Source organism: Hippopotamus amphibius, chromosome 11 (assembly GCF_030028045.1).
Source record: "Hippopotamus amphibius kiboko isolate mHipAmp2 chromosome 11, mHipAmp2.hap2, whole genome shotgun sequence".
Lineage (NCBI taxonomy): Eukaryota > Metazoa > Chordata > Mammalia > Artiodactyla > Hippopotamidae > Hippopotamus > Hippopotamus amphibius.
Window position 1 is genome coordinate 40,925,827 of NC_080196.1, and position 14,307 is coordinate 40,940,133.

The window sequence follows — 14,307 nt, forward strand, 5'->3', positions numbered from 1 at the left end:
AATATGGAAATGTTTGTTACTCGTATAATGGAAGTTTCTGGGGACAGCAGAGCAGGTGCAAGGAGGTATGAGTGGCAAGGATGAAGGGGCAGGTGGCTTTGACTTTTACTGTGGCTAGGAGATGGGGCCAGGTGAGGGTTCCCGTGAACAGGCTGGGGCTTGTGTGGTTTGCACCTCCCACCCGCACCAAGGGAGGGAGCGGGTGCTTTGATCGGCTGGCCTAGATATGGGGCAAAAAGGGAGTGAGAACTTGAAAGATATCATTGGCCAATCATCAGAAATGGAGTTTTCCTTGGGAATTCCCTGGCAGTCCATTGGTTAGGACTCCATGCTTCCACTGCAAGGCGGCATGGGTCTGATCCCTTGTCAGGGAACTAAGATCCCACAAGCTGCATGGCGCAGCAAAAAAACAAAAAAACAACAGAAAAAGAGAGTCTTCTTCCCTGAACATATGCAAGTCTTTGCATTGATCTTACCAGTATTTTTCTAGATGTGACTCCTCAGGCAAGGGAAACAAAAGCAAAAATAAATAAATGGGACAATATCAGCTAAAAAGCTTCTGCACAACAAAGGAAACCATCAACAAAATGAAAAGACGACTTACCAAATGGGAGAAGATATTTGCAAATGATATATCCAATAAAGTGTAAATGTCCAAAATATATAAAGAACTCATAAAAAGTAATAAGGACCTACTGTATAGCACAGAGAACTCTACTCAATACTCTGGAATGGCCTATATCGGAAAAGAATCTAAAAAACAGTGGATATATGTATATGCATAACTGATTCACTTTGCCGTACACCTGAAACTAACACATTTTAAATCAACTATACGCCAATAAAAATTATTTAAAAAAAACATACATATTAACAACAACAAAACAAACAACCTGATTAGAACTGCCTAACACTATATTGTAAGCTATAGGTCCTGGGAGCCAAGCGCCCCTGGCTTATTAAAATAATAATAAAGGGTTTTGTGGCAGTGAATTGCTCCCACTGCACATTCTCCCTTTGTCCTTTAATAATAGAACCCTCCCAAGCTTTAGCTGGATACATGGATGCCCAGATGAAAACTACATTTCCCAGTCTGCCTTGCAGCTAGCTGCAGCCATGTGACTAAGTTTTGCCCAATGGGATGTAAGTGAAAACAATTCCTGCTGCCTCTTGGTCATGGCCCTTTTAGGAAGAGTGAGCTACTTGCTGTCCCTCTACCCCTGTCTTCTAACTGAAACATGGACCCAGCTGGTACGGTGACGCACCATCTTTGACTACGTGAAGGAAAAAAGCATCCTGGAGCAGAGCTTCCCAACTAGTGTGTCTGGAGATGTGGATGATTTCTGCCCTCAGGAGAGCCTCATTAGGGCTGCAAGGCTCTTCTATTCTTAACCCAAGGTGCTATACACACGATGTTTCTATGTGTGCCTTGTTGTAATTGTGTGTGCCGTGTTGTAAAAAATTAAGGAGGGGACTTCCCTGGTGGCGCATTGGTTAAGAATCCACCTGCCAATGCAGGAGACACTGGTTCAATCCCTGGTCCTAGAAGATCCCACATGCCGTGGAGCAACTAAGCCTGTGTGCCACAACTACTAAGCCTGTGCTCTAGAGCCCACAAGCCACAACTAACGAGCCCGCGTGCCACAGCTACTGAAGCCCGCACACCTAGAGCTCGTGCTCCGTAACAAGAGAAGCCACTGCAATGAGAAGCCTGCGCACTGCAATGAAGAGTAGCCCCCGCTCGCCATGCGTGCAGCAACGAAGACCCAACTCAGCCAATAAATAAATAAATAGATTTAATTTAAAAAATAATTAAGGGGAAAAAAAAAGGAAACAGGGCAGCAGATGGCTGAGCAAGAGGGTGGAAGGATGTGGAGGCGTAGACGATCTCACCCAGCAGAGCCTCCAGCCAGCCTCCCCTAACTACCAGGTGAGAGAGTAAGTATCTACCTTGCTTAAGGTCATCATTAGTGTAGATTTTTGCTTCTGCAGCTGTAAAGTTGTATCCTAAAGAACGCAGGTGGTTTGAACTTGGAAATGATCTTATTGTCTACTCATAGGGAAATAGTTAAGCAAATATGGTCCACATATATAATAAAATTATGCAGTCATTACTATTTTGAAAAATACTTTGGTGACATGAGGGCGATTGTGATATAATGAGATAGGAGAAAAAGCAGTTTCTGATTTCTGCATGAGGCAAAGGACCTCTGAGTTACGCTGTGGTCATGGCAAGTGAGGAGTGGGTGAGTGGGTCCAGGGCAAGGTGACCCCCAGGCAAACTGAACTGGGGGGTGAGGTAAAGTGTTAGTGTTCCAGTCTGACCCAAGAGAGCGGATCCAGACACCAGAGCTGAGGCCAGACATCTTCATCAGGATCTGGCCAGGAAAGGGGGTGGTGTTCTGAGTCCTGACTGTGTTGGTGCTCTCTTGGCTGGGGAGACACCAAGTAAAACCTGCACGCACCCCCATCAGAATAGTCCTGGAGAGGCTGGCTCCACCCTTGCACGCTTACACATAACCCAGGATAAGTCAATCGGCAAATTCCACCACAATGATTGGTTCAGGGTTGAGCATGCAGACAAAGCAAATTCAAGCAGAATCAATCTTAGGATGTTTGCCGAGCATTGTGAGGCAGATGTTTCCTTTCTCTGGGAGGCATGTTTGCATATTTGAGGTGAATTTGTTGTTAAGAGCCTGCCCTGTGGAGCAAGACAGCCAGGGTTCAAATCCCAGCCCCATGCCTACTCTGAACCTTTGAGAAGGGTACTGTAAGCCTTCATATTTATAGTACCTACTATAACTTTGTTGTGACAATAAGATGAGTTGATACAGATAATAAAGCACTTTACACAGTGTCTGGAACATAATAAGTGTTCAATAAATCTTAGCTATTATTATTATGTGACACCTGGAACTTTTGCAGCTCCTGGGAAGGAATCCAGCCTGAGGGCCATGGAGCTACTGGATTCAGCCAGACCTGAGGCCAGCATGCTACTGCACTTCCAGTTCTGACCGCCAATGAATTCCCTCAGCATCTAGACCAGTTTGGGTTGGTTTTTTGGATAATTGCAGCAGAAAATACCCTTTGGTGATACCCCATGGTGAGACCTTAGGCAAGTCATGTAGCTCTCTGAGCCTCAGTTTCTTTATTTGATTTTTTTATGTTTTAAAATTTATTTTGTTGAAGTATAGCTGATTTACAATGTTATGTTAATTTCTACTGTACAGCATTATATATATATATATATATATATATATATATATATATATACACATAACTGAATCTACTAATCCCAAAACCCAATCCATCCCTTCCTGCCCCTCCTTGGCAACCACAGTCAGTTCTCTATGTCTGTGAATCTGTTTCTGTTCCATAGATAAGTTCATTTGGGTCATATTTTAGATTCCACATGTAAGTGATATCACATAGTATTTGTCATTCTCTGTCTGACTTACTTCACTTAGTATGATAATCTCTAGGTCCATCCATGTTGCTGCAAATGGTATTATTTCATTCTTTTCTATGGCTGAGTAGTACTCCGTAGTATACCACATCTTCTTTATCTATTCATCTGTCCATGGACATTTAGGTTGCTTCCTTGTCTTGGCTATTGTGAATAGTGCTGCTATGAACATGGGGGTGCATGTATCTTTTTGAATTATAGTTTTCTCCAGATAAATGCCCAGGAGTGGGATTGCAGGATCATATGGCAACTCTATTTTCAGTTTTTTGAGGAACCTCCATACTGTTTTCCATAGTGGCTGCACCAATTTACATTCCCACCAACAGTGTAGGAGGGTTCCCTTTTCTCCACACCTCTGCAGTATTTGTTATTTGTAGACTTTTTAATGATGGGCATTCTGACTGGTGTGAGGTGGTACCTCATTATAATTTTGATCTGCATTTCTCTAATAATTAGTGATATCGAGCATCTTTTCATGTGCCTGTTGGCCATCTGTATATCTTCTTTGGAGAAATGCGTATGTAGGTCTTCTGCCCATTGGGGTGTTTGCTTTTTTGGTTATTGAGTTGTGTGAGCTAGTTTCTTATCCATAAAATGGAACTGATAATATCGGAGAGTGTGGAGATATCAGTGCACGAGGTGACTTTCCCCTCACAGGCATGGATATTTTTGCATTTATGCTTCACACCCATTCTCATAAGCACTCTCTCAATGATCTCCACCCTGCTGCTCCCCTCAAAAAGCGTTCAGATATCCCCTCAGTCCCTCCTACCACACATCCATCCATGGACACCTCAACATACTCTCTCCAGGCACATTCCTCAACCCTACCCTCCCACACAGCCCCCCTTCCCGAGGCTTGGCCCTTCCTGGATGCAGCCTGCTCTCACCCCCACCCCCACACCCCAGTCCCTTCCACAGTTCCCGCCTGAGGCCACCAGGCTTCCAGACAGGGCCAAACCTCACGGGAAGCTCCACTATGCCTCTGGTCTCCCCTTTCAGCTGCCCCCAGACTGGAGCCATCCCTATCCAGTTCCCTCTCCCAGGAAGTGCAGACAGAGGCCGGAGCCAGGAAGTGACTTTAATGTCTTTTGAGCAAAATGCCCCTCCACCCCCCAAGGAGGGGAGGGACGGAGTGGTGGCGGTGACCAGCCTGCATCCTCCTCTAAATCAGATGGCACCGGCGGATGCAGACTGGGTCCTTGTGAAGGCAACTCAGGCCTACGTGGCAGGGGCATACGATGTTGATGGCGCCCTTGGTCTGCAGAAAATGCGTAAGAGAGGAGAGTCACCACGGTGCCGGGAAGAAGGGGGTTTAAACTTCTTGGGGAGCAGGAGCAAGAGCATAAGTGATGGAGTAAGACAGACAGGAGGTCTGTCCGCTCTACAGCTGATGACTTTGTGACCATAGGCAAGCTTCTCTGTCTTCGTTTCCGTATGTGTCGAATGGGGATAATCACAGTAACCTCATTTGTTATTTTGAGGATTAAAGAAAATAAAGTAGATCAAGTGCCCATAATGAAAAGACCCTCTGGCCACTTCAGCTGTAGAGTTAGGCCACAGGAGGGGCCTGACTGGCTCCCTGGGCACTGGCAGCTCCCCAGACAGGGGGTGGAGGCTGAGCCCATCCTCCCTAGAAAGGTTTGGGCCCAGGGCCAGAGAAAAGGCAAGCAAGAACGAGACGTGCTGTGCAGTCTGCTCCCTGCATTTCCATCAGCTAATAACAACCACGCTCCGCTGGGCACTGTCATTGCAAGGACCACATGTGCTTCCCTACAACCTGCTGGGGTGGGTACTTTAAGCCCATTTTACAGATGAGGAAACTAAGGCTCAGAGAGCAGAAGTCATCTGTCTGAGGTCATAAAGACAGGGGTTGGAAAAGCCAGGGTTTGAACTCAGGTCCAATCCCAAAACTGTGGGCCAGCCACGGCAGCTCCTCTCGAGAAATTAGGCCATTGCAGCAGGGAGGTAGGGATGGGCTGGGAGGTCTCTTCCCACCCGCTTTGCTGCAGTGATGTTTGGGTAGAGATATTCATGCAACAAACATTTGATGAGCAACCGCTAGGTACAGGCTCTAAGCTGGGGCAGGGGGTAGGGGCTTCAAAAGTGAATATGCCTTAATCCTGCCCTTGCAGAGCTCTGCCTAGTGGCAGAGGCAGACAGAAGGCAGGCAAATCAGGGAGATACATGCTCTGCTGAGGGTCTGGGTCCCAGGGGTGTGGGAGGCCCAAGGAGGGAAGGCTTCTCAGAGGAAGTGGCTGGAGTTGTATTGCAGAACAATTAATTCCCCCTCCGCTACCTGGAGTTTGCCAGGTGGAGGAAGGGGAAAGCACGCTCCAAGGAAAGGGTAAAAAAGCAGGTGCAGCCATGTGGGTTTTTTTAAACTGTCCCCACCCTACATACCAGAAGGGGCTGCCCCACCCAAGTCTCACCTGGGGCAAGCACATCTTGGTTATTCTGGCCCTAGGGGCACAGAAGGCACCACCATCGTCCAAGTTGATGAGACAGCAGTCACTGTAGCACTCAGAGTGGTGGGAGCACCTAGCCCCGTTCGTCTGTGGGGACACCCTGCAAGTCACCAGCTCTCTGTCTGTGGCGGGTGGGGGGGCAGTCCCTGACATTGCCAGAGCCCCGGGGGTCCAAAAAGAGGAGCCCTGAGATGGTCACCCCCATGTCCCATCCCCGCTGCACCCCTCCAACAGCACTCTGAGGAGCAGGGGAGAGGACGAGTGGGAGTTTAGTACTTTTCCCTCTGCTTCTCCTTTCCTGGGGGCCCCCTGTTGCAATGCAAATTGAAGTTGAGAGTTCTTTTTTGAGAGCAAAGAAAACAAAGAGGACAGCCAACAGGCTAGAGGAGAAACAGAACCTGGCCTGAAAGAGCTAATCACTCTTTGTTTTAACTGTCACTGATCTGTAGTAACTAGATTTGTACCTCACAAAGCTAACCTCCCTCCCTGATACTATGTAAATTTCACTTGGCACCTATCACCTTAACTTAGTGAGTCCCCTAACCTTACTACATCCTGGCACTTGCATTTCCTACTACCATTGTAACAAATCATCCCTGTAGGTTTTTTTTTGCATTTCAGAAAGAAGGTCTCCAGCTGATAAACCAGAGGCAAACAGACAATGAACAGACTGCCAGACCCCAATTACCTGGCGGCCTGATGCCAGCTATGACTGGTTTGAAATACTGCAAAGGAAAAAGAACGCAAGACCTTCACCGTCTGGATCCTTATCATTTACTCCGGACTGCGAGCCCGATTTATAAAATCTTCCCGGACTCCCATGGAGGGTGGGGCACAGTTCTTCAGGCGCGAGCCAGCTGTATCTTCCCTTCCCTTCCGCCTGGCAGAAAAATAAAGCCATCGCTCTCTTCCTCCAAAATCTGTCTCCGTATTTCTATTTGGCCTTGGTGCACAGAGTAGCCGTTATTACGGCAGCAGTCCCTCGCCTCTGTGGGTCCCAAAGGGTGACATTTGTTGGGGAGCAAATATTCCCAGATCACACTTTAGGGGGGAGTGGGCAGAGAACGGGGTGGAGGGAAAGACAAGGAAGGAACGAGTCTTAGTGCCTAGATGGGCAGGGCAAGGGGTAGACACTAGAGCAGGTAGGTAAGGTGTGGCTGGTGGCTCAGGACTGAGTGTCCGCGAGCGGGTGCTGGGGGTGGGGGAGAGGAGGGAGGGGATGGTGCTGGTTATAAGGCCACTTTCTTTCACCCCAGAGCTACCAGGGAGTTGAAGCAGGGCTTTGAAGTCCTTTGGGAACGTATCAAGCTTCCAGCCTGAGAAGACGTCTCCAATATGGGGTTGTTCCCTCCCACCCCCCACTCCTATCTCCAAACCTAGTGGGCACCTTCCCGCTAGACGGTGATGTCTCGCCACCGCCCTCTGCTAGAGTGGAAGCTTCGGAAATCTCTCTTGGCTCACCTTTGTAGACCCCTTTTTAAATTGCGGAAACACGCCCCAGCAGGGGAGAAGGACCCCCGCCAGGAGCGCGAGGGCCATGGCCATGGACTTGGGAGGCAGAGGTCCTGCTGGGCTCCAGAAGCCACGATGATAAGCCTCTTTGCTGCCACGTGACCCGGCACCCCAGGTGCCCGCCACGGGCTGGGGGTGGAGGTGAGGGAGATAATGGTCACAGGCTGCTCCGGAGCGGAGGCCTAAACCGGCAGAAACCCTTCCTAGCGCCCTGGGAGGTTCCCAGGCCCTGGGAAAGGATGGAATTAGGAAAGGCACTCCCGTGAGACCCTGACTCAGACTTAGACAGGCCAGGTGATTGATTTAAGGGGTCCTAGGGCCTTCTGTTTGTATTACTTCCAAATGAAAACTGTAAACTAAAACTTAGTTTCAAAAATGATGCAAAATGTATATGCTGAAGTGAAGGTAGCTTGCTTCTTGATATTTTCTCTCTCTGCCCTTGCTTCACCAAATTGCCCCGCACCCCACCTTGATCTTTTGGACAAGCCAGCCCGGACCTCTGGTGCTTCTCATACCTTCTCTAGGCCCAGATGTGTGGTCTGTAAGAATCAAGAGGCAACGGACTTCCCTGGTGGTGCAGTGGTAAAGAATCAGCCTGCCAATGCAAGATTCCCACATGCTGCAGAGCAAATAAGCCCGTGTGCCACAACTACTGAAGCCTGCGTGTCTAGAGCCCGTGCTCTGCAACAAGATTCTCCGCAACTAGAGAAAGCCTGCCAGCAGCAACAAAGACCCAACACAGCAAAAAAAAAAAAAAAAAAAAAAGAATCAAGAGGCAAGACAAGATGGCCTCTAAGACCTAGACCTCTTACAGCTCTAAGGAGCTGATTGTCTAAGAATTTGTAGGTTGTATGGAATTCACCCACCCACCTTGGTATGGGGGCAAGATGGAGAGGTGAGGAGAGGAAGACTTGGAAGGAAGAGGAGGCTGCAGGGAGAGCGGCAGGTAGCACTCAGTGGAACTGGGGGAGGCAGGCCTTCCTCACCATTTCCCTCTGGATGAAACTCCCGCCTTACCCCACTCTTGGCTGATTCTGCTTTCAAAATTTTGCTCTTAAGACAAGATCTGAGGGGAATTCCCTGGCAGTCCAGTGGTTAGGATTCAGGCACCTTCACTGCCAAGGGTGCGGGTTCAATCCCTGGTTGGGGAACTAAGATCACACAAGCCATGGGGCACACTCAAACAAACAAAACACAACAACAACAACAAAGAAAGAAAGAAAAGAAAAAGAAAAAAGAAAAGCTCTGAAGAGCCCTGACTTGATGGGGGTGCTGTAGGCTGAATTGTTTCCCCCTCCCCTAAATTCACATGTTGACAACCTAGCCCCCAGTGTGATGAGATCTGGAGATGCGGCCTTTGGGAGGTGATTAGGTTTAGATGACGTCATGAGGGTCCCCTCATGATGGGATTAGTGCCTTCATAAGAAAGGACACCAGAGAGCTTGCTGTGTCTCCCCCTCTGCCATGTGAGGACACAGTGAGAAGGCAGCTGTCTGCAAGCCAGAAAGAGGGTTCTCACCAGAACCTGACCCTTACCTTGGATTTCCAGCCTCCAGAAATGTGAGAGAGAAATTTCTGTCGTGTAGGACACCCAGTCTATGGTGTTTTATGTCAGTGTGAGCTGACTGATATGGGGGGATTAGGTCTTTTCTCTAAGAAGAGCCTCCACTCTACTCAGAGGGTTTTGTGTCCATGATCTCTATTAGCCCCCGCTGTGTTAGGGTAATTAACACAGGCTGTCACAACAGAGAACTCTTTAAATTTCAGTGGCTTGGCATAATAATGCTTTATTTATCAGTCATGTAAATTTCAATACGGGGCAGGAGACCCTTCTTCCATCTCATAGCCGTACCATCTGGAAGACTGGCCTCCAAGGTCCTTATGGAAGATGGGAGAAAGAGATAGAGGAAGCACATGGACACCTAAATGCTTTGGCCAAGTGTGACACACAGCTCTTCCACTCAGAGACCACTGGCCACAACTGTTCAGAGGCTGGGAAATTCAAGTCCTGGGATATTTAGCAACATACTATCATTTCTGCTGCCCATTTTACAGATGAGGAACCCGAAGGCTCAAGGTAAAATAACTTGCCCAGAGAAAACAATTAAGTTTCAGAGTCAGATGTAAACCCAGGGCGGTCTAGCTCCTGAGCCTATGCTTTTCCCATGCCCCACCCCCCTTCCCCCCATTGCTGTGGGTGACCAGAAGGCTTTGTCCCCTAAAGGGATTTCTGTTGTTAGTGAGTTTCCCATCCGCAAAGCTCATTGTGAACTGGAGAGGAACCCCAGGGCATAATTATTCTTTGTGCAGACTTGCGTACCTCCCTGAGGGTTGTGTGAGTGGTTGGTAATGTCTACTACTGCTTAGGCAAGGGGCAGATGTGGGGCCAAGAGGCCAATGGCTGTGTGTCTGGATTGGCAGTTGGGGATTCTTGATCTGGGGATCAGGGGTCCCAGGGAGGTTTACTGAAGGCCCTGAGTGGGTGTGGGCCCCTGAAATTCTGAATTCTATGTAAAATACTTTTTTTTTAGGACAGAGGGCTGCATTGGCCTCAGACTGGTTCAGAACCTTTCTTTCTTTATTCATTTTTTAATTTTATTGAAGTCAAGTTGATAGAGCCTTCATTTTAAGGTGAGGAAACTGAGGCAGGAAATGGAGGCCCGGAGAAGGAAGGGACTTCCCCAGGAGACTCAGCAAAGCCAGGTGTGGCCCCTGGGCTCCTGACTCTAAGTCCTGTTCTCCTCCTCCTGTACCAATGGCCTGTTTCCCAAATCCAGCTGGCGCTGCTCACAGGCACGAACCCAGGGCATCTGTGCAGTGTGAGGGGGTGGGAGCCAGATTACGAGGGTCCCCGGGGCCGGTGGGGTGGGTGGTCACTGAGCCACCGGACCTGTGAGAGTGGCCCTGGCTCTGCCCTTTGGCGGGGACCCAAACCTGGCCAGCTCAGTCTTGTATGAGAAGCGGGCAGGAAGCGCCTGGCTGGCGGACACCCTCCAGTGTCTTCTTCTTCCTTGTGTCTGTCTGCTGGTTTCCATGACAATGTTCTCACTGGTCTACAGCAAAATGAAAAAAATAAGGACAGTGTGGTTTTTGTTGTTGTTAAAATAAACGTATTTAATTTAAAGAACCGTTCTTTTTTTTGGCTCCACTCTGTCACGTGGCATGCAGAACTTCCCTGAACCGGGATCAGACCCTTGTCCCCCGCAGTGGAAGCATGGAGTCTTAACCACCGGACCACCAGGGAAGTCCTAAAGAACCATTCTTCATTCTGAAATGACATTCTTCCTACTTTTCTGGCCTTCAGATGTGTTTTTATGAAACAATGGAAAATAAGACAATACTAGTTTTGTTCGGTTTTCCATGGTGTTTCTTTGCTGATATATTAGATATATATACACAACTTCTGTCAGTTCCTCAAATTTTTTGGAATTTTCAGTCTGGGAAATCCGAAATAGAATTCTGGAGAAAACTGCCCTTGTGAAAATCGCCCATTACTCAACTCATTCCTGAAGGAACTCTCAAGGTAGTCTGGGGAGAATGCTGTACAGATGCCTGAACGAGTCTGAGATGTGGGGACGCGGCTGCTCTTTTGTGACACCTTGAATGGGGACTAGGATTTGGGCAGGCTGAGAATAAAGGCCTTCCAGGCAGGGGTCCAGAGAGACAAAGGTTTGGAGGTAAGAATGAGTAGAGGACAGGGTCTCTGCTTGTGGAGGACGCAGGGTGAAGTTGGGGTGGTCAGTGCTCCAGGGAACTTGGGGGACCAAGGGAGTAACCCCAGTTGAGGTGGCTCCTCAGTGGAAATTGGGCTGGTGGTGGCAGTGCTGGAGTCAGGGTGGGTCCCAGACGTCGCTGGGGATCCGGGGGCCTGGTGGGGTGGGGGGTCTCGCCTGCGCTGTCTGTGAGGACGGTTGGGGTCTCCTGAGAGAGGAAGAGGCCCAGCATGTCCTGAGGGAGGCCACCTCATGCCAGCCTCAGGTCGTTTCATACACACACACACACACACACACACACACACACACACTGAACCAGGGGCAGGGCTCAGAACACACAGCTCTCATATTATTTCTTCCCAGGAACTGGTCCTGGGGAGGGGCTGTCAGCTCAGCCAGGGAGGAAGACAGGCCTGGAGGCAGAGGACAGAGCTGACCGCAGCCTCTTCCAGATGTAGCCAGCCCCTAGGCCCGGGGCTTCTACCTGGAGGACAGAAGTGGGTGGTCACACCTGGTGGCCGGCGTGCTACTCCATTGCCCTCCACCCACGGGAGTGGATTGAGCGTCTCCAGACAGGTTAGCCTGTGACGGGGCTTCCTCAGAGGGCCCATGAAGGGCTCCCCACAACCGCTGTGTTCAGGTGACGTGAAGAAGGTCCCCAGAGGTCTCCATGCAGCTTCAAGTAACAGAGGGCTGGCCTGACCGGGCACCCTGCCCACACTGCCGAAGTGCAGGGTGCTGTGCAGACAGGAGTTTTACTCTTCTCTTGCTCCAAGAGTCTCTGAGCCACATCAGTACTCAGTCACTTGGGCAGTGAGGGCCTCTGACCACCTCGAGGAGCCATGCGGTAACCACAACTCCTTTAGCTGCAACTGAGAGAACCCCAAGACTAACTAACTTGTTTTAAAAATAAAAACCGAAAGAACAGCATTGGGCCAATAGCTGTGTGAAGGGTCCAGGGACACACTCGCTGGTATTAGGTGTCTCCTCCTCAGCCTCAGCCTTTGTGGGGGCCTCAGTCTCTCTGTCTCTCTGGACAGTGGGAGCAGGTGGGCAAAGCTGTAAAAAGCCCCACGCCCCTCCCTTTAGTACCCATTATACAAAACTCTAGAAGGCTTGACTGACCAAGTTGGGCCTATTAGTGTGGCCAGGGTGGGCAGGGACTTCTTGGCAGAACCTCATGAAACCTGGGCAGGTTACTAAAGGCAGGGAGATGGGGGGTGGGCTGGGAATGGATGCCGGTGGGGAGAAACACAGGATTCTGCCGCGCAGGGGGTTTGCTCCTCTCTCAGAGGCAGGGATGCATCAAGGGTCTGTTCCCCTAGCCAGGGCAATGCCTCAGGAGGGGTCCTCAGAAACGTGCACCCACTACCTCCAACCCCCCCAAAAGCCTTAAGCTACATTGCATAGACCAATGGGTTTCAATCACTTTTTTTTTTTACTACAAAGTTATTATATTTTATACTGGTATTCAGACAACCAGTAGATATTGTTGGTATCCTTTCCAACTGACAGATATCTGTCATGCTGGTTGTAGAATATTTGGATTATTACCACTGCAGCTGTGTGTGTGTGTGTACACATACGTATGTGTATGTGTGTATGAAACAAGTTTTACAAAACAATACTTGCATTTACTATATGTGATCTGCTCTGAGATTTTTCTATTCTAGTTCATCTTTTTAAAATGTCGGTTAGAATTCCAAATTGATCTTACTGCCCACTTACGTCCATTGAGTGCCCTACCACTCTACTGAGTCCAGCTAGTTTGACTGCCCAGCCTGCTGTAGACATCTTGGCAGTCTCCATTTTTCCATTCATTCATTCATTCATTCATTCATTCAGCAAACATTTAGCAACACTTACTCTATGTCAGGCACTTTTATCATCAGGTTCAGTTGCAGATAACAGACACCACTGTACCTATTTTATTTATTTATTTAAATTTATTTATTTATTTATTTATTTATTTTAAGCTCTTTATTGGAATATTATTGCTCTACACTCTTGTACCAGTTTTTGAGGCACACCAAAGTGAATCAGCTGTACCTATACATACATCCCCATATCTCCTCCCTCCCATGACTCCCTCCCACCCTCCCTGTCCTGGTCCTCTAAGGCATCACCCATCATCTAGTTGAACTCCCTTTGTTATACAGCAACTTCCCACTAGCTATCTATTTTACAGTTGGCAGAGTATATATGTCTATGCTACTCTCTCACTTCGTCCCAACTTCCCCTTCACCCCTGCCCCCCAACCCCGTGACCTCCAGTCCATTCTCTGCATCTGCATCCTTATTCTTGGCCTGTCACTGGGTTCATCAGTACCTTTTTTTTTTTTAAGATTCCGTATATATGCGTTAGCATACAGTATTTGTTTTTCTCTTTCTGGCTTACTTCACCCTGTATGACAGACTCTAGGTCTATCCACCTCATTACATATAGCTCCATTTCATTCCTTTTTAAGATTGAGTAATATTCCATTGTATATATCCATTTATCTGTTGATGGGCATTTAGGTTGCTTCCATATCCTGGCTATTGTAAATAGTGCTGCAATGAACATTATGGTACATGTTTCTTTTTGGATTATGGTTTTCTCTGGGTATATACCCAGTAGTGGGATTACTGGATCATATGGTAGTTCTGTTTTTAGTTTTTGAAAGAACCTCCAAACTGTTTTCCATAGTGGCTGTACCAACTCACATTCCCACCAACAGTGCAGGAGAGTTCCCTTTTCTCCACACCCTCTCCAACATTTGTTGTTTCTAGATTTTTTGATGATGGCCATTCTGACCGATGTGAGGTGATACCTCACTGTGGCTTTGACTTGCATTTCTCTAATGATTAGTGATGTTGAGCATCTTTTCATGTGTTTGTTGGCCATCTGTATATCTTCTTTGGAGAAATGCCTATTTAGGTCTTATTGGCTGCGTTGGGTCTTTGTCGCTGCGCACAGGCTTTCTGGAGTTGCAGACAGTGGGAGCTATTACTCATTGTGGTGCGCTGGCTTCTCATTGCAGTGGGTCCTCTTGTTGTAGAGCACGGACTCTAGGCGCACCAGCTTCAGTAGTTGCGGAGTGTGGGCTCATTAGTTGTGGCTCGTGGGCTCAGAGTTGTGGCACACAGGCTTAGTTGCTCCCTGGCAT

General features: G+C 48.4%; 1 protein-coding gene across 1 annotated transcript; it reads right to left on the minus strand.

Moving 5' to 3' along the window:
- Nucleotides 1-4,631: 4,631 nt before the first annotated feature.
- Nucleotides 4,632-6,087, minus strand: CLPSL2 (colipase like 2). Its single transcript, XM_057698195.1, has 2 exons — nt 5,899-6,087; nt 4,632-4,727 (listed from the first exon to the last, which is right to left on the minus strand). Exons 1-2 carry the CDS (start codon nt 6,085-6,087, stop codon nt 4,632-4,634), a joined length of 285 nt encoding a protein of 94 aa, XP_057554178.1.
- Between the last annotated feature and the right edge of the window lie 8,220 nt (nt 6,088-14,307).